General features: G+C 36.1%; 1 protein-coding gene across 2 annotated transcripts; it reads left to right on the top strand.

Annotated features, from left to right (window-relative positions):
* The first annotated feature begins 6,895 nt into the window (after positions 1-6,895).
* LOC115564213 (fibrinogen-like protein 1) lies at positions 6,896-8,298 on the top strand. 2 transcript variants are annotated; one of them, XM_030388256.2, is made up of 3 exons: positions 6,896-7,007; positions 7,066-8,030; positions 8,092-8,298. In XM_030388256.2, the coding sequence occupies exons 1-3, from the start codon at positions 6,930-6,932 to the stop codon at positions 8,210-8,212; spliced, it is 1,164 nt and encodes a 387-aa protein (XP_030244116.2). In that variant the 5' UTR covers positions 6,896-6,929; the 3' UTR covers positions 8,213-8,298. The 2 variants fall into 2 exon arrangements, with proteins under 2 accessions (XP_030244116.2, XP_089114419.1); XM_089258293.1 differs by having other exon boundaries at positions 6,906-7,011; positions 7,076-8,030.
* Positions 8,299-21,491: the final 13,193 nt, after the last annotated feature.

Raw genomic sequence — 21,491 nt, 5'->3', positions numbered from 1 at the left:
GCTGGTGCTACGACTAGCTCGGACCGTGCACATACGAGTATCCACTTTGTTTATGCTGCGTGGCTGCACTTTATCAAAGCGCCGGCGAATGCTAAAAACAAACTGCGGTCGCCGTCGCCATTTTGACTTAATACACTGAGAGCAAAAGTGCACGTACGAGCTCGAAATCTTAAGCAAGCACACAATTTTACATTGGTTTAATAATTTATAAGAGTTAGAAAATATGTATCAAAAAATAACATTTTACCTACTGGAAAAATATCTTAAAATAATTTAAAAAAAAGGCCCGAATGAAATAAAATTAAGACTATTATAAAAATTAAACTGTATTATTATAAGCTATTTAAAAAAATATATCGAATTAATGTATTGGTTTTTCAAATGTGGAAAAAATATACAAAATATAAGCCAACTAATATGTTTGTTTGTAAAAAGCTTTAATTTTTCACATAGTATACATATTTTGACATAATTAATTGTAATCTATATTTATAAATTTAAATTTGTATTCCACATATTCCAGAAATAAAAAATTTTCAAAATACATTAGAATACTATTCATAAGTTTTTTCACACTTAACAAATTTCACAAAAATTGCATCTATTCTTATCAGATATACAGAAATTTAACAGTTTAATTTTCTCTATAAATACATGTCAATAAGACAGCATCATTTCCCTCTGTGTATTTGCGTCAGTACCCCTTCGCCCCTTCAACTCTATTATCAGAGCTCACCCCGCACTCTCTTATCAAGAGTCGCTGCACTTTGCGTAGGAGTTAAAAAGGTTTTCAGCTCGCACGCGCACGCACTTCCGCTTCTTGTTGTCTCTGTGTGCGCCTCAGTCCCCTCTGCACCTGTCCCAGCAAACCATATTGACAGCTTAAGGCTGTTTGGTTAGCTACGAGCAGAGAGTAAACTGCATGCTTTACTATATATACATATACATATATGTAGCTATTTATATATACATACATATACACATACATACATTTGTATGTTATTTGTTGGGGGACAATTTTGTCAGCTGCATATGCAAACAATTACCGCAAAATAAAAGGTAAACAAAATTACTTCCGAACAATTTCGCGTATAAAAACATGCGTCCAAGACCCCCAAACCCCAAACAAGCAGTTACAATAACTTTTTACACCGAAAACAAAACTTTTTGGCATCAGTATAACTTATTGCACTGCACAAAAAGGAAACTTAATTAAAATTGTTTTTGCTCGCATTAAAATTGTAAGCATGAAGCCATTTATTGAAAAAGTATTTTATACTTGGATTATGTGAAGATATTTGAATAATGGCAAAGCCATAAAATTAAAAAAGCTCAAGAATAAATGTAAAATGTTAGAAGCATACATATGTATGTATACTTACCGTACGCTGAGTTGAGTAAAGCAAGATGCCGCTATCTGTTATACTGTATTTTCATAGCCTTTGACAAAGGTGTTATACAACACATACGATACACACACACACGTTAGGAAACCAATTTTATTAAGCACTCACGTAAAACCAACCGATCAGCACAGCGGACACGATCACACTAAGGCGACGTAGAAATGGCACGCGCTTTAAATTAGATCCTCTCTACATACATACATACACAGCTTGTATGCAAGCACAGCGAAACCATCAAGCATACACAAATAGAAGCAACTGTAAATAAATTGCGCTCAGAGCATGAATAGAATCCACAAAAGGGCGAACAGAAAATAGAAGGCGTAGATCATGTAGGTGAGAGTGAAATGCCGAATTAAGAGTGCATTACTCAGGAGCACTGCTGCCAATTCAGCTTTTTTCCCGTCAAATCTGGCTTTTTCCGAAGACAAATTGCGGGAAATATTTAAGAATTGCGGGAAGCGGGAATTCTGGCTTTTTTTGAAAATGAATTAGGCTTTTTTCGATTTTTTTTAATACTTCGATTTTTTTTAATACTGAAAACATGTACTTTGTATTAAATATTGTATATATTTTTTGTATATATCGAATGCTAATTGCCTTAGCCTAATATGTATATCGTTCGGATATGTAGCACTAACACACACTTAAGCTAAGTCTTGCACAAACCTCTGCGCGCACCATGGTTAACATGGCGGTTGCCACTTGTAAGAAAAGAGCATGTAGAATCCGATATGTACAAAGGGTATGATTTTGAAAAGAAAATCAAGTCTTTAAATATCGATGCAGGCCTCGAACAAGAAATTCGTGCTCGCTGGTCTTCTTTTGTTATTGAACTTATCAAGCAGCTAAAGCAGAGGTAACCAATTTTTCAGATTCTTCTACCGACCGTTAAATAATTTTGATTTTATCTGCAGTCTCCCCGACAATTTTAAAATCTTAAAAAACATTGACGTTTTTTCCGTTGATAAAATTGTGTCAACTAAAAAAAAAGTAATTACAGAATTGTTGGAACACCTCCAAGTAGACAGAATAGCCGACATTGAGCGGCAGTACTATGATATTAATCTAGTTAAGTGGGAAAACGTTAATGACAGCTCCGAATTTTGGAATGAAGTCTCCAATTACAAGGATTCTGGCGGCAACCGCCGATTCCTTGACTTGGCAGCTGTTGCCCTGCAAATGTTTTCATTACCATGGTCCAACGCGGAGGTGGAACGCGTATTTAGCCAGCTTAACTTGGTAAAGTCCAAGTTAAGGAACTCAATGAGCCTAAGCACAATAAACAGTATTCTTAGCATAAGGTAATATTTTATTGAGAGTGAAAAGATGATACCGATATATATATTACTTTTTTATTTAATATAACACACAGATATGGTTTGCGAAGACTGGGCAAATGCTGCTATGAATACAAAGTTCCTTCAAATTATCTTCGCATGATAGGTACTAACAGGTCGTACGATTCTGAAACCGATGCTAGTCGCGAAGAATTAGATAGCATGCTAAAAATCTTGTAAATTAAAAAAAAAAAAAAAAAAAACAATCAAACTATAATAACCGCTTTTTTTTAGGCTTTTTTGTAAAAATTTTCAGCTTTTTTTTCCGTTTCTTCCATCTAAAAACAGCTTTTTATTCTGGTAAAAAGTTGGCAGCACTGCTCAGGAGAGGCAACACAATCAACAGTGCATGTGTGCGGACGTGTGTGCAAGTGAGAGCAGTATACATTTCAATGTGAGCGGAAGAAGAGTTGAGAGCTGTTCTAATAATTGAAATGAGAAGCAACAGACATACACAGAACAGCAGATCAATGGCGGTCGCCAATATGTCTTTGTATAGAGCGTGTGAGTGAGAGGCAAGAATAGTGTTGATCTCTTTGTGCACAAAGCTGTGCTCACATACATATGTAATATTTGAACTGAGCGCGGTTTTAAAAATAGCAGTGAGACGCTAAGCACATTGTGAAAGCGAGAGTGAGAGCCGAGAACATATTTTATCTCTTTGCTCATGACACTTTACGGCAGCGCAAACAGAGCGCTGTTCTAATAATAGATTGATAGGCTACACACATACACAAATTCACATGCAACAACGGATCAGTGCTGGAAGGCCTCTATTTACTACGAGTGCGAGGGAGACAAAACAACACATTTGATCCTATTGGCAGATAATATGCTGGTGAGAATTATCAGAGTTGAGTCTTTTATAAGCTAATGCAGTGTGTATGCAAATCAGTGTAGACTAAGCAGCTCAGCAGAGTGGTTATTATTAAGACCGTTTAAAGGATTTCTTAAAGTTAAAATGAATATAAATTAAACTGTGAGAATATCGATTGATTATTATTGAGCATAACAATTAGTATAACAGAAATCGTATGTATTTCAGTCATCTGCTGCATGGAATTAAACTCTGGCAGACAGACAACTCAACGCGACTCAACTTGACCGTAACGTCGAAATGGCAAAAATCCCTTTGCAAAGGGAAAATCAGGAAAAACCGCAGCCTAACTAACCAGACGCCGTTCAGCCGCTCAGCCGCTCAGCCGGTCAGCGGGCTGACAGCTAAGGTTAATGCAACTGTCAACAGCTGTTAGGGCTGTGTGTTGTGTATCTCACATGATATTTACCGGGAGGTAGCAGCAACCCTTCCACCATCCCCTGCCCGCAGTGCTGGTCCAGCCCCACTCGCTACACCCCACTTAATCCCTTTTCATCCATGTTGTCTATCGCTTGTCGCATTCAATGCCAAGGGCTATGCAGCTTTATATATACATACATTTGACTCTAGTCGAGGCCCAAACTAAAAACAATACAAACAAAAAATGTATATATTATCAGCAATGTAGTTAAAATTTTCCATTACCGATATCGCCTACATTTCAAATGAAACAAAAACGGAAAAACCGTATCCAAAATCTAATTATGGCAAAATGTTTGTCTACTTTGTGCAATGCATATTTTACCGAAAAGTTTAATTATTTCGCTGGACATACGTGGCGTATGTGCAATTCGATACTTTGTTCAGCAACCTCAATTCGATTTAATGCGTCGCCCAATTTGTTTAAACAAATGCATTTACGGCTTATTTGTGTTTTGATATAAACAACAACAAAAATCAACTAAAATGTTGTTCAACAATTCGATTTAAAATCTAAACGAAGTAGAGAAATGGAGTTTAGGTTATCAGTAAATGAATTCAAGAAGAGTTTTAGGTATTATTTTAAATATGTACTTATATGCATTACGTAAATATGTATTATATGCATTGCTATAAATAAAGGAATTAAATATGGATCGATTAGACATAGCTTTATGTGCTTTCATAAACAAATTCTTGTTTACATATTTTAACTTTTATGTTATGTAGAAAGATTAATATGTAAATAGAAACAGTTACAAGCAAATTGATAAGCATTTTCTTATCAAAATAAATTAATGTATTTCAGAATTAATGTAACTAACTTTAAAAGCTCAAGCTAAGGTAAAATAAATATGGACTGATTTATTGAGAAGCTGTGGGAATTAAACAACATTTTCCAAATATATGTAAATATTAAAATCTTAAACTGTTGCTACACGATATAAGCAAATTGCAGTTGAATAAATGCCAAATATAATAATAAATTTCATTTTTGGCCAAACACAAACAAGTGAAAGATTAAATAAAAACTTATGTTCTCTCTACACTTTGTCCGAGTGCCTTTGAGCCATCTTCGTTCGATTTACGTTCGATTCGCTGCAGCTCTGGCGCAAAATCTGAAGTCCTTGTGAAACAATTCCACGCAATTAATTTATCCACTTAACACGCAAACTTTAAGTGTAAATATTGGCCAAGCCGCCGTCTGGCCCACAGTCGCTCCGCTCCGACCCGTCTCGACATTCTCAAGAAACTATTGAATCTTATTTTCGCAATTTCTTGCACTTGGCAAAGTATGCAATTATTATGTGGACTCAAAGCGGCCAACTTTCCGTACGAAAATTCCATTTCGATCGACTTTAAAATGCAGTTGAGCAAATTTTTATTTTTGGAATTTTAGGTTGAGTTTTGGTTTTGAGGTTTCTTTAATTGCTTTAAATACAGAAAGTCAGAGCAGCAGGCGAAAGCGTATTATTTGCCAATTCAAATAAAATGTCTAAGTTGGCCGACTCGGCCAACCCTTGGGAGAACCCTTTCGTTGGCCTCCTGCACAGTCGTTGCGGTGGGGGTGAGTAAGCATAAAGGTGTGCACATTTGCTTGCATGCCACGCCCATGAAAGGAGAGGAGGAAGCAGAAGACGACGCCGACGATGAGGCAGCGGTGAATCCGCAGCATCGCGCGGCCAAAGGGGAAAACTTTAATGATCAAAGTAGCTGGCGGAAGTGAGTAAAGGAAATATGATGGCAAAAGGTAAACGGGATGGCAGGCTATAGAAATGAGCAGGTGTAAGAAAATTATAACGACAACCTGCTGCGGCAGAGCCACGGGCAGTCGCCCAACATTGGCCATGGCGATTCCCAAATAGCAAAAGAAATTGGAAATGGAAAAAATAAACTAAATAAAAAGAGAAGAAAAGAGAAAACAAACCTAACATAATATGAGCTATTGAAAGCAATGCGATTTTAGATACAGCCAGAGCCAGTTTTATTTGTAAAGGAAATGCAGGAAAGTTGAAGAAAAGCAGAAGCAAAGGGAAAACATCGTCGGGATGCATGGGAACGTGACGAAAAACTAAGCAAAAGCTCAACATAAGTTTTTGAAAGCGACAAGTGTGAAGATATCAATAAGGATGGGGTATAAATTTCGCATTTATAGAATATGATTGAATTAACTATAAGGTGGTTACGGTCGGAAGTGAAAAGAATGTATAAAAAAGTGATAAAGAGAGAGACAGAGAGAGAGAGACAGAGAGAGAGAGTTAGATTAAAAGAAAAAGAAACAAAATGTGATACGTATTCGGAGAGAAAAAGTGTGTGAGAGAGAGGAAAAAGAAAAGAGCGCTACAGAAATAGGGGCAAACAGATAATGAAGACAGAGAGAGAAAGAGAGAGAAAGAGAGAGAGAGAGAGAAAGAGAGAGAGAGAGAGAGAGACAGGGAGAGGGAGAGAGAGAGACAACACAGATGTAAAGAAAGAAAATTAAAGTATGAATGCGGAGAAGAGAGAGAGTGGAATAGAAAGAGGGAAATATACATACTTGACGAAGAGAAGGGCTTCTCCCCTCTCTACAGTAAACCAATATACTCTTTATTTTATCAGAAGAATTCAAGGCTAAGGTTTTAGAAACTTAGCAAAGCGAACAAACTGCTGATAATAACTTTAATCGACAACAATAAAGTCAAGTATGCACTTTCTTTATTATAATATATGCATATTATAATGTGAGACTGGTAAAAGCACAATGCTATATCCGGCCAAAGCGCAGTTCTGGCCTCTGTTTGATAAGGCATTGGCGAATTTGAGATTTTTAGAGTTCGTTTTGCAGCAAACGCTTCAAGCAAATTCAGTCTTACATAAATTTTGGTTGAGTAAAGTTCGACACTTAGAATGTATATAATCCAAATATTAATTCTATTTCTTTTGATATCCCTGCCGGGGATAATGGGTGAGACAACAGAGAGCTCGGTATGTTTTTGCAGTGCTGCGAGTGTGAATGGTGAACTCAATCCATATAATTCAGCAGCTCACTTCAGCAGCCTTCAAGAGCCAGGACGAGCAATGCGGCAGTTATTGCTTTGGAATTTTAAGGCCCCTGATAGAAAATGCTTCATCGATGCGACCTAGAAAAGAAAAAGCGAAAAAGTTTCGAGAAAGTGAATCACATCATAATTATTGCTTGATCCAAGAGGAGTTTATTAATCAGATTATACACTTAGTAGCTTTCAGTAATAATATTGAAAATAAGTGGATGGCTGAGCTAAAGAATAAAGACTTCCAAATATTAAATCAGACAGCCGAAATTAGTTCACTTGAGAACAGGTTAACTGAAAAGGAAAATGAAATTAAGGCAATCGAAAACAAGTTGATCGCTGATTTGAAGAACAAAGATTCGGAAATATCGAATTTGAAATCGCAAGAAAAGGAAAACTCAGCAATTATTAGGAAACTCCGAAAAAATTTGACTGATAAGGAAAATTATATCAATAATCTGTCTAGCTGCATAGGTAAGGAGACAGGCATACACGAAATAAAACTTCCTGGATCGAGTGCCTTTAACGTGTCCTGTGACACGTGTCTGGCTGGTTCGGGCTGGACAGTAATTCAGCGTCGTCAAGACGGCTCTGTGGACTTCAATCGCACAATGCGAGATTATCGCAAGGGCTTCGGCTCATTGGACGGAGAGTTCTTTATAGGTCTTGAGAAGCTGCATTTATTGACGATATCACGAAAACACGAATTGTACATTTACATGAAGAAGTTTAACGATGACGTTCGATATGCGAGATATAGTCACTTCTTCATTAAGGGAGAGGAGGATAGTTTTAAAATAAAATCATTGGGAAACTATACTGGAGACGCAGGCAATGCAATGGCGGACAATCTGTATAAGAAATTTACGACCATTGATGAAGATCACGATAATTGGTTCACTGGCAATTGCGCAGATTTCTATGCAGCTGGTTGGTGGTTTCACAACTGCGGTGACAGGTGAGTAGATTACATTTTCTATAATTGGCTGCAATCATATTATTCATTTTTTAATAAACAGCCGTCTAAATGGAAAATACCAAACAGCGGATCTTGCTGCAAAGGTTAGAGGTATTAATTGGAGAACATGGACACTGGACTCCCTGAAGTTTGTGCAAATGATGATCAGGCCAGTCGAGTAAAGAAAAGTCCAAATTAAATTTTCGTAAAACTTGTTATTCCAAATCGACATATGTACATCGCTCGAAGCCAAATATATATCAAATAATATATTGCAAAAGTTATGCACATATATACTTACTCTTATCTAATTGACATCAAAAAGCTTAAGTTAGGAGCGGATGATGCAGGAGATGGCAAATCAAAAAACGAAACTTAAGGAGAAGAACGAGGACTAAGGAAGGGGAAGAGCTAAAGTAAAATCGCTTGCAGGAAAATTACGAAAATAAGCCCACTTAGGAAACAAAAGATCAGCATGATTAGTAAGAAGAAGAAGAAGAAGAAGAAGAAGACCATCATATATAAATGTGAAATGATAGTGAATAGATGGAAATACAGTAAAAGCACCAAGTAAGTAGCACTCTGAAGTGAGCTCTATATACATATAAACATTATGCGACGGCTAAATAGGTAAATACATTTATGTTCCATCAATCGAGGAGGAGAAAATAAACTAGAATTTCTATCTTTTCTGCAAAATGTATATTGTACTGAACTAATATACTTTTTTTTTTTAAACAGACGAATTCAAATCTAAGCTTTAATATTTGAGGTTAACCTTAACTAAGTGTGTTTGATAATAATTGCTGTCGACAACAACAAAATGAAGTACATATATATACATGTAATTTATATATACATATGAGACTGATAGCAGCAAAATGCTATTTCCGGCTAAAGCTCAGCTCTGGCCTCCGCTTGATAAGGCATTGCCGAATTCGAGATTTTGAGGGCTCAACATGCCCCAAGCAAATTCAGTCTTACATAAATTTCGGTTGAGTAAAGTTTAACACTTGGAATGTATGTAATCCGAAAGTCAATTGATATTGAGTGAAGCAACAGAGAATTCGATATTTTGAAGTGCTACGAGTGTGAATGGTGAATTACAATTCATAGATGGGAATTAGTTAGACTGCGCAGGAGGAGCAGGCGAGCAAGCAGCAGGTAGTTCGGTAAGGAAAGGAGGTCCTACAGTAAAATCAATTGAAGTACAAAAAAGGCAGACATAGGAAACAATGGGAGATTAGCATGAGGAGAATGATCAAGTAGAGAGTAGAACAGGAAGAAAAACGAGAAGGACAAACAGTACAAGGAAAAGGAGTAAAAGCACCAAGTGGAGGAGATTACTGACGAGAAGAATAATAAACAAAAATTGTAAAAGAGCTGAAGTTGAAAGAGTTGAATGAGAGTTATAAGAGCGATTTGTGGAGAAAAGTTAGCAGGTGAAGCTGCCAGAAGAGTAGAGTTGGTGGGAAGCAGTGCAGCAGCAGGAGCAGGAGCAGATGAGAATGAATGCTATAAGAAGAGACCCACAGAAGTACAATCATGCTGCGTAACAGCAGTCGGAGAAGCAGTGGACAATGGAGCAATAGATGAACTAAGAAGGCATGTTATCAAATAGCTAAGCATCATTCTCATACAGTGGAGCCTCGGCTAACGAACGTCTCGTATGACTTACAATTACTTACTTTGTATGCAAAATTTCCCCGAAATATACCGCAAGCCAATAGACTCCGGCAATATTCTAAGCAATTCTCGTATGTATTGAACTAATTCTAATTCGGTTTAATGAGTAGCTGTCCCAGCTAGCCTAGCTCTAGTCAAGTAGATCAAGCACACCTCAACCACTTCTAATCACATTTGATGGACTCGGACACCTGTCCGATTAGTTTACACCGAATTAATGTGTGTGTGTGTGTGTGTGTGTGTGCATTGTGACAAAGCGCTTAAAGTGAAATTTTCGTGTTAGCCAAGCAAACGGGAAACACTGGCACAAATAAGTCAACTGGCATTTAACGAGCTGCTGCTGCAACTGCTGCTGGGACAGTGAGTAGTCGCATCGGTGCGAAGCCAACTGGGCTCAACAAACATAATCAGGAGCTAAGCAAAATGGGTCCAACTACAGCTCCAGTCAGGCCAAAAGTATGCAACAATTTATGCATGTTTACAATGGAAACGGATGGCGTGGAGGGGCGTTGTGGGCTATGGGGGTGTGTGGTTAGCAGTGCTGCCAGCTCTTTAGAGCTTCGCGCAGCCAGATCAGCGAGAAAAAGCTAAACAACAAATTGAAATATCAAGAAAATAAGTTTTTTTTTAATTTTAAATATTAATAATTCTAGTTTATGTTTCAATAATGGTTTTTATTAAAGATCTGTCAGCTTTCAATAGGACTTATAGATGTTACGAGCATTATGCTACTTTTTATTGAGCATCTTATGCAGGCTGATCTTGAGCAAACTTCAATTTTAGCTACTTTCTTTTGAATATATGCTACATTAATTTAATGATATGAAAATCTACATTAAGCTAACAAAACTAAACTAAAGCTAAAACTAAAAATAACTATTTTGACAAGAAATGAGAGTAAATTTAGTATTTAGAAATATATTATAAGCAATGTGAGAATGAAGGCATTCCTTTAAAAATAGAGAATTTCGTTTCTAGACATCTCTGATTTCTGCTTTCAACTTATTTTGAGATTTTTACACTAAAATTGCTAGAAAAATGAAACTCAATGATTCAATATAGCTATAATTCATAGTATCAGCATTTCAAAACTGTTTCTTGGCGGAAAATAGCCAAATGTGCGACACTATGTGCTGTGTGGGACAGTGCTGAGGTCCGCTGTACAAATGACCATTGGCCGGGCGCGTTGCATACTTTTGGACGGCTGGTGCTTTCGAGGTGGCTAACACAGAGCATAGACAAACATTGATCACTTACAGGCTGCCAGCAGCGGGCGGTGGGCGACTAAAGGAAGCTAAAGGGTTTTAGTGAAACTCAACGGCTGCACTGAACTGTTGCAGCAACAGCAACAACAACAGCAACAGCAGCCGCTGCCACCGCCGACGCCGCCGCATGTTAATATCAAACGTTGGCAGAGGACACACAGGATGTGCAGCTGGAGCTGCATCGTGTTGGCGTCTATTGGCCATTGGATTAAAGGCTGACCACGTCTGCCCAGGCCCATGCTGCACCGCGCTCTCTCTCTCTCTCTCTCTCTCTCTCTGTCTGGCGGCCAAACATGTGGACAACCTGGTAATGGCCGTTGTCCGGCAACGGCCATCGATAAAAACCCAAAGCTGACTAACTGCAACGCACACAGTATATGGCCCGCCATATTTCAATTCAAACATTTTGTCTTTAAGCAATTGTTGTTGATCCGGCTAACTGCTCTTTGTTGATCACAAAAGTTGATGAAAGAAATAATTAATAGCACTTCTCCCATTAAAAAAAAAAAAATAAATAAATCGGACTAATGAATTTGAATACGTTAAAATTATTTCTATTGATTATTATAAATATTTATCAATGAATTTAAAAAAACCAAAACAATATAAGAAATTTGATAATTGAAATGCAAGAAGAATTACACTTGCCAAAAATAGAATAAACCTATATAAATAGATTTATTGACTGCTTTTTAATTTTAATGTGGAATGTATGTACATATATTAGTTTTAAGAAATTCAAGATAATATATCATTACATATTTAACATGTATTTACTATTTATTTTAATTTTTATACCCTGAACCCATTGAAAATGGGAAATCAGGGTATAATGGTTTTGTTAAAATGTATGTAACAGGCAGAAGGAGGCGTGGCAGACCCCACAAAGTATATATATTCTTGATCAGGGCGACGAGCTGAGTCGATTTAGCCCTGTCCGTCTGTCGGTCTGTCCGTCCGTCCGTCCGTCCGTCCGTCCGTCCGTCCGTCCGTCTGTCCGTATGTTTGAACGCGTCGATTTCAGAAGATATAAGAGCTAGAGACTTCAACTTTTTTTTAAAATGTCCGTATATATCACGCGGATATCGAGTTTATCACTAAAAAACGATAACTCATTCCGATACTTTTTTATCGATAAAAAACCTATCGAAGATCACTTTAACAAATTAGATCTCCTACATCTTTCAAGCTAGAGTCTCCAAATTTAAAATGTATATTAAGACGCATGTCATACAATTTCGGTTTTTTGTTAAAAATTTACCCCCCACCCCCCAAATCCCACCCCCTCACCCTCATCTTTGTAAAAGTCGTATATCAAATACTAGAGACTTGTGCTTCGGTATACACATACATTTTAACATTATGATTACGTTCTGAAAGTTTCATTACGATCGTACGTCTAGAAATTAAATTATTCAACAAATAAGTTCTCCTAGTATTGCCAACACTGCAGCGCAACCCAAGCGCAATTGCCTGTATATGTGAGTGTGTGTGTGTGCGTGTATTTGTTTGCATGAGTGCGTGTGTGGGTGCTAATTATTATTGAAATATCAGTTGCTTGTAGGGTTCAGGGGATCTCGTAGTCGAGCAGTCTCGACTAGAGCTTCTACTTGTTATTATTATTATTTATATAAAAAAATTGATTATATTCGCAACCTTTAAATGCAATGCAAAAAAATATAAAATTATTATTTAATATATTAATTAATAATAAAAAATATATAACATTAAAAAAATAATAAAATATGATCACAAAAATTGTAAATAATATTGAAAAGATTACTATAATTTTAAAGATTACTATAAAAGCTAAATAATAAAATATAAACACAGAAATAATTTTTAAAATAAATAAATAAAACTTATATTAAAGGAACATATACATAACATATAATTTTATTCAATGTTTGACAATCGAGCAATTGTATCCAGATTTGCAAGTAAATCTATATTTAATTATGAAATAAAGTAGAATATATACATTATTATATAAATAATTAAATATATTACAAAATACCCAGTATACATATATGTATGGCTTTTAATAGAATAGAGAATAGAGGCAATAAAGGCCACCAAGCTCATTTCCCATATATTCATTCTCCCAAGCTCTTGCCAGTCCTTTGTAATTAAAACAATTTAGTATATGTACCTAGGCAAATAATTGAAATATTTAAATTATTTTCGCTTACAATTTACTTAAAGAAATTTGCATTTAAACTCAAACGTTTCGCATTTCCCAAACACCTCTCTTACTCTATCCCTCTCTCCCCGCTCTCTCTCTCTCTCTCCCTTTCTCACTCTCAGTGTAAGCTCGAGCACGACCTCCTCTAAGGGTAAGACAAAATGGCGCAATTAATTAAATGCATGCGCTTTATGGCCGAAAAGCTGGGGGTACCCAAAGCCAGGACAGCTCCAAGGGTCGTTGCTGAAGTGGGCGATGCGCTGAGGTGGTCGGTGGGGTGATTGGGGCTAGGTTGGTGCACACAAACGCTTAAAGCCAAAAACCACACAATCAGCTAAATAGCAATCGCTGCCTGGCGCCACGGCCGCTGTTTGAGGAAGCCGCGGAAAGCTGCTGCCACCGCCTTCAATACCCCTTCCAAATGCTGCCTGCCCACATCGACACCTGCGACACCTGTGACTGTTAATGCCAGCACAACAGCAACAACAACAACAGCAACAACAACGATGTCAACTTAATTTTGCTAGTTTAGTTGTTGAGTGGCTGCCGTGTGGCAAATTAATTGACACTCTTCTAAAATGTTTGCAACCGAAGCTGGCGCAGACTAAGTGGAAACCCGATCTGATGCAGCTTGTTTTCATATAGAAATAATAAAAATATAATTAATTTTGAATTGAAAGATCTGACATACTGCGGGAGAGGGAATTTATTTATTATGAGATTCATTTGAAAGCTGTCTTCAGGCCTTAAGAACGGAAATAATAGATGATTCCAACTAAAATTATTCTATTGGGTCTTCGATTACTTAATTATACTGATGCCTACTGAACCTTCTTCATGTTGGCTTTATATTAAGAAAATAATTTAAAGCTAAATGGCGAGTTTTATTGAGAATTTGAGCGGTTATCGATAACTTTATTACTGTTATTATTATTACTGTTATTATTATTACTATTATTATTATTACTATTATTATTATTAATATTATTATTATTACTATTATTATTATTACTATTATTATTATTACTATTATTATTATTACTATTGATCGATTATCCCTTAAGTCGACAGCTTCATTGCTGAGGTAGGAAAGTTGGACCCAAACTAAATACAATTGCTCTCTATTTCTCACACCTGGAGCTTAAATCGAGCAAGCCAAACAAATATTTCTGCGAATATCCCAGAGGCCGACAGCATCCTCATACTTGTGTACTAAAACTAAATTCAAGCTTACTAGAGGCGTGAAAGTTAAGAAAATGTTCTCTATTTCTCACACCTTAATCTCAAACTAATTGTTACACAATTAGCTGTAAAAGTTATATGGCTTGTGGCGAGCTGATATAGATTTTCATTATATTATTATATAAATAGTTTTTATTGTTAAAATTACTATTGTCATTATTACAGTTTGTATTAAGGTTTAAAATCATCATAATTATTTTGATTAGTTTCACTATTTAATAATTTTTTTTATTAATACAGTATTATAAGTCTAAATTAAGTTGTTAGTATATATTATTATAATTCAGATAAGTGCGTTTCAGCTAAAGAAAAAAAAAACTAACTTAATATATGGATGTATGACATATGACAGACAGATCATATCGTCTGCCCTATTATCTTACTCTCACAAAACATTTCTCCATTGAATTCAAAGGTCTTGGAACTGGGCCAATCACATTCGCTTTGTGACAGGCAATCAGGCGGTCAGATAAAAACTACGTCAATTTCAATACAAATATGATTTAGCCCAGCCTCAGCTCCCTCACACAGCCGGATAGATAGAGAACTATGGGAAAAGGAAGGAGGGTGGGTGAGGAAGACAGCTAGCTAGCTGGCTTATCGATACGAAATTGAATCAAATCAAATCAATTTGCAAGCTTCGCTTCGTAATGGAGAAATATGCCAAGTTTCAACGCTTGAGCGAAGAGCAAAGGGCAAAAAAAAAGTAGAAGAACAAGAAAAAACCTAGACAACTTAGTTTTAGCCATGGAGCGCAGCCCGCTCTCGCGTTGGGTCAGGCAGGTGCATTCATAAATCTCAATTTTCAGCGCCAATGACTGGCAGAAGTTGCTTTTATTTTCTTCTGTCTTTTCTATTTTCTATTTTCCATTTGGCATTTTCTTTTTTTTTTTCGCTTTTAAAGCTTTCGCGCAGCTGCAGGCGGCAGCGCAAATTGTTAAATTTTCGCATTGCAACAAAATATGTAGATGTGTTGGTGTATGTGTATGTGTGTGTGTGTGTGTGTGTGTGTTCAATCCCTTTTTGGCTAAAACGTTTGCACAGTTTTATCTTTATTTCGACCTAGTCTACTTTATTGCTGCATCTCGTACTCTAACCAGATCTTCTTGCCTTTTATTTTGTGGCAAGCGTTGCCATAAAACCCAAAGCCCAAAACCCAAAGCCCAAACCCAAACCCAAACCCAAGCCCAATCCCGAGCCCAAAAGCCGCAACACCCGACCAGACCATAAAAAATTAACAAAATAAATAAACAAAGCAACAGCAGGCAAAACGCAACAAAACAAGAAAAAATGACAGAGCAAGAGAAATATTCTAAGCGGGCAAAAAAAAAAAAAATAAAGAAGGGTAAAGCTTTCGCCCACAGAAATCGTAAAAAATGAAAAGTATCTCGCAGATACAACAACAGCTGCAGCCGGTGCTCGCTGTTCGCTGCTCGCCGCTACAGTGTCTGCCATAAATATTGCTCTATGGTTTTCGTTCATGCAACTAATCACATTTGCATTTGCCTGCAACAGCAGCCTGAGCCGGCTCCCCACCCCCCGGCCACAGGCGTCAACTCTGCAACAACAAAATTTAGATATTCTGAGCGATTAAAAAAAAAAAAAAATATGTTTGCAAAATTAATAAAGAGCTCAATGTGTAAAAAGCAAAAACTACAAATTCAAGAAATTTAGTACATAAAAAGTTCAATCAAAAGAAATATGTATCCCCAAATAACTCATATATATTACACAAATAATAAAATATTATTTAATTATGTTTGAAACTAGAAAAATATCTTTTTATTGTTTTTTTTTTTTCTTTTTTTTTTTGATTTTGTTTTTAAAACTAACTTAGGTATAGTTTTGATAAACAAAAAAAGATATACTAGTTACTAAATATACTAAAAAAAATCTAGGTATCCTGTAAGGTAACTCATATTCGACGAACCCTTGATCTTTTTGGATTTTGTTAAACTTGTCGTTATTTTACTTCACAAATTCTGCCATTTTTATTTTTATTTTTTATTTTATTTGCTATTTACGATCTACATATCCCATCACACCATTATTTTAAATGATAAAGAAAGGTCAAGCTCTTTTCACTCTAATCACACATGCAGAGCTTTTTAATCCCCGCTGCCCTCGCCATTATATCAATTAATTTGAACAGTAGCTAAGCCAACACTCGGTGCACTTATTGCCGCAGCTGCGGCATCATTAAAAAATTATCCACTCGAATTATCCGGAACGTGTAGCGAATCATGGCCCCAGGTAATCAACACCTCGCGATAGCGCCAGTGAAACCCAACCACAAACAGTAAAAATCAATCGTTGTTTCCTTTTTTACTTACTTATTTTCTTTTTTTTTTTTTTGTAATTTTTACTCTTGACTTGATTTATTTAACTTTAATGAACTGCAAGCGCAAAGGGTCAGAGCAAAGGATAAAGAGCAGAAAACCACAGGCAACTGACAGATGACAAACAGTCAGGTTAAAGTTGTGCGAGTGCGCCAGAAAGGGAAAGCGAGAGGGCGAGTGAGTGAGAGAGAGAGAGAGAGAGAGAGAGAGAGAGAGAGAGACAGAGACAGAGAGGTGGAGAGAGCAAGTTATTTTTGACTCTTGGCTAGCTTTTCGACACATGTAACATGATGACCTGTTCCGGCCAATGGCCCACGAAAGTCAACTGCAGTTTGTAGCCGAATACAAATTCGAATCCGATTTCCGTCTTCGAGCCAAGAGCTAATGTTAGCTATCCACAGCCACAACGGAACTGCAGCCAACTGCTGTTGAACTTAACCTCAAACCTAATAAATAGCTTAATTACTCTATTGTCTAGTTGTTGTGTGTGTGTGTGTGTGCCATCACCTTGACAGCAAGCACCAGCTGCACGCCGCCCAGCAGCCGACCCATAGCATCATTACACATTTAAACGATTCGCTTCCGGCTGCAGCAAACGGCACCAAGTGCAGCCCGCAAGCGCGTGTCTGTCTGCCATTGAGGTAAGAAAAAATAATCTCTCTGTGTGTGTGTGTGTTTGTGTATATGCAGTAAATAGCATATATGTGTATAAGGTTAATCGTATCCAGTTATTGGCATGAAATGCGCATCTGGTTATCTGTAAGTGCACATTAAATGTATTTGAACAGGTGAGAGTGCATTAGAATATATTCTGAAATGAAATGAATTGAGTAAATTAATAAATAATTTTGATTATAATAATACTTGAATAAGAAATAATAATAATTACTTGAAATTTAACTAGTTAATATTTAATAAATATACTAATTATTCAACTTATTTAGACTCAAGCATTCAGCTTACCTACGAAAAAATAAAAATATTCTATAACTATTTCGCAAATAAAGAAATACTTACTGTCATCAGGTTATTACGACGGTCATTTAAGGAAAACGCTATAACCGTATATGTATAAGTCTTTGCACCAGAATTTTTGTTACAATAACTGTACGGACGCTATAGAAGGAGTCGCTATAACCGGACTCCACTTTAGACTAGATTTCGATGCTAATTGGCGATATTAAGAGAGTCTGTTGAGGAATGAGTGAGAAATAGTTTACAGTTTTTTTGTAATCTGCCACGCCTCTTTCTGCCTGTTACATACATTTTCACAAAAATATCGTACTCTGATTTCTCCTTTTCAATGAGCCCCGCGTATAAATTAAAAAAAAAAAAAAGAATTTTCAATTTCAATCCAAATATCTCGATTCAAAGTACAAAATTGATCCATAAGTGAGCAGTGTCTGGCAGCAATAGTAAATTTTAAGTCCTTTGATAAGCATGACGGAAACTACTCTGGCCATAGATAAATTTTGCGCTGCCAAAGTTTAACGGTAGAAAAAACAAGAAACGCTTTTAATACCAAATATCTATGCGCATAATCCTCTATGTTTTGAGCTTGGACTAGGGCTCTCGCTAAATGCCAGACGCCGGGAAAGGTCTGACCACCATGAACAACAATAAGCAGTCAAAATAAACAACAACACAGGCAGCAGCAGAAGCAGCAGCAACATTGACAACAACAACAAGAACAACAACGATTGTAATGAGCAATGCGTCGCTCGCATCCAGCGATAATTATGTATGAAGCAATTATTTCGCAGGTCCAGCAACAAAATATCAACAAAAGCAAAAGCAACAAACACACACACACACACAGAACAGACCAGTGTTGCCAGCCTTTTAGTTCAGCAATAAGTTGTTATGTAGATAGCAGTAAAAAAGGCTAAAATGTGGGAGACAAATAAACCTAGAATAGCAGGCTATATAAAAAATGGAAGAAAGTATATGAAAAGTAGAGAAATATATTTAACAAATTATTTGAAGTGAACATTTTTCAGCTCATCATAATAATCAAATAACGAAATCAAATAATAATTTAGAGTATTTAAGTATTTTCACAAAGTATTGCTTCTGAGTATTACACCAAGGTATATCCTCTAAGCATGTCCTCTAAATATTTCCCCTAAGTATTTCTGCCGAGCATTTATTATTATTGCTATACCAAGTATTTCTTCAGCAGATTTTCTCTAGGTATTTCCTCTAAATAATTCCTTAAAATATTTCCTAGAAGAGGTGTCCTCTAAGTCTTCACTTTACACTTCACTTCACTTTACTAGCGCGACTGAAGAAATGCTGCAGCTGCTGCACCTTATATAGGGCGACTTGCATTCCAACAATAATTCGTGCTCAAATGTTGAGCCCGGTGCCAGTTAGGGTCGTCGTAGTAGAACTTTAAGTGACCAATGGAAACACTCTCTGCTTCTTCTAGCATTCTATATTGGTTTTACCTAAATACAAATACCAAATGAATACTTCTGCATATAGACAACTTAAATTATTTACGATAGTTCCTTTTCATCTTCTTAAGCAAATAGATCGAGAGCTAGACTCTGCGATAGACAAGGAGACAGATATACAGACACGGCCATTGCATCTAGTGCTCATATTTAATGGATCTATTATCAATGACCTAGGCCAGTTTCAAAAAAGCTAAAACTAGCCTGAATTAGGCCAAACTGGCAACACTGCAGAGGACCAACACACACATAGATAGACTGCTGGCAATAAGTGCTGTTGCGGGCTTTTCTACGTGCGATCCACACAAATTGAAAGGCTGACAACAACAACAAACGAGTTAAATGCCTGACTGACGTCTATAATTATAAAATGGTTAAAAACCAAAAAAAAAAATTGGGTATAAAGAAAACAGTAGCAACAGCCCATTCGCGTCAAATTCAAGCACGTGCCGTCAAATAATACAAGAGCCAAATAAGTGAACGACTAGCAAATACCTCGCAGGCAAACTGTGTAAGCCTGCAAAAGTTAAAAGTGAGAAAAAACTTTTTGATATTTATCGATTATAATTTAAATGGATATCGATATCAATATTCTATCAGTGGTGCATTTATAATTATCAAGATCTTACTCAAAAACAAAATGTTTAAACTACATCGGTATTTAACCAATATACCCTGTTTTAAAGAGCTTCTTTCAGTAAAGGATATAACAATGCTGGGCGAGAGAAAAAATTAAGTGGAAAATGTGTATAATTAAGTCGCCAACCCGAAAGTAGGCAATACAAAATAACCCAAAAATACTCACAGTTCAGCAGAGCGAGAGCGCGCGTGTTATAGAGTGAGGGAGCGAGAGAGTGAGAGAAAAAATAGAGAGAGAGAGAGAATATGAACGCCAACGAAGGCGACAAAGTGCTGGGGAGTACGCAGTGCACAGAGACTGCTTTAATTGCATCTGTATTTGTATTCACATGTAATGCGAATATTTTATTTAAAATCGGATTTTTGTATGGGTCACCGTACAGTATTTTTTCAAACCGAAAAACTCTGTGAGCCCTCAGTTAAATAATATGCACCTGCAGATATTTACAAATATTCATTTTTTTGCGGATTTTTAAGCTTTTGTGAGATTTATATATATATCATTAATTTAATTTCATTTATTTGCAAAGTGCTTTCTGAGCTGGGTTTCATAGCTATGCAGGCCTATTAATATTGTCTCTATTGATTTAAGTACTTATACCATATTTTTCTTCATATATTTTTTATAAAATGAATTGCAATTAAAATTTTATCTAATCAACCCACTTAAATGTAGGAAATTAAATAATTTACATGGTTTAACTATATTTTTTAGTAAAATTAATAATTGCAATATTTTATGGCACAAATTAAAATCAATAATTTAACTTGAGACTCTTGATAACCACTTAATACATTTAAGGGCCTTTTATGAATTGTTTAACTCTAGCCACTTATTATTTACATTAATCCCTGATTTACTTTGTACGCCTCATTCTAGATGTTTTTTTTTTTTTGTGGTTTACGCCACTTTAGTTTATTGAAAGAACTCTCTACCCCTGAGCAACGGTCATGAGCAACAGACCATCTACTGTTATATATGTATTACTACCTGAGATTCATTCAATAATAATTTCTCAATGTCTTATTGTAGCTCTCTTTATGGCTTCTCTTAAGAAAAACCAATTCGAATGGTATGCTTTGGCATTTTTATGGTCCAACACGTCCCAAATGCCATTGAGCCATGGCAATTGTCGGCTCGTTCGATTCGCATGTAAATCCTTACGAATTAATACAACAATTTAAATGCCAATTCATATTTTTGCTGCTGTACATGATGAATGCACTATAATAAATATATGTATAACCATATATGTATGTATGTATAGATATCAACATATGTTAATTGCGAAATGTAAATTTCATTTTAACGCACTTGACATATTTTTAACTTATGCTACCAAATTTATCTGCTTCGTGTTCACACCTTCCACTCGTATTTTTCTCAGCTTTTACATAATTACAAATTGATTTTGGTTTATGTGAAAGGAAGTTCCTCTTTTTTGCATACCCTGTAAATGAGTAAGGAAAAAAAATTAACAGGAAAAGCGATGTAGCTGCTTGATAGTCTTTAAGAGTTGAAATGAATCGTTTGACTGTATGGATTATTTATGAATATGAATGTAAGAAGTTTTGGGTAATTGATACACATGTACATATACATATATTAAAGTTGATTACTCTTAAATAAATTAACCAATACATTT

The sequence above is a fragment of the Drosophila navojoa genome, chromosome 3, assembly GCF_054131105.1.
Source record: "Drosophila navojoa isolate 15081-1374.11 chromosome 3, UAZ_NAV_1.0, whole genome shotgun sequence".
Taxonomy (NCBI): Eukaryota; Metazoa; Arthropoda; class Insecta; order Diptera; family Drosophilidae; genus Drosophila; species Drosophila navojoa.
Note: the sequence above shows the minus strand (reverse complement) of the source record. Positions and strands in the feature narration are given on the sequence as shown.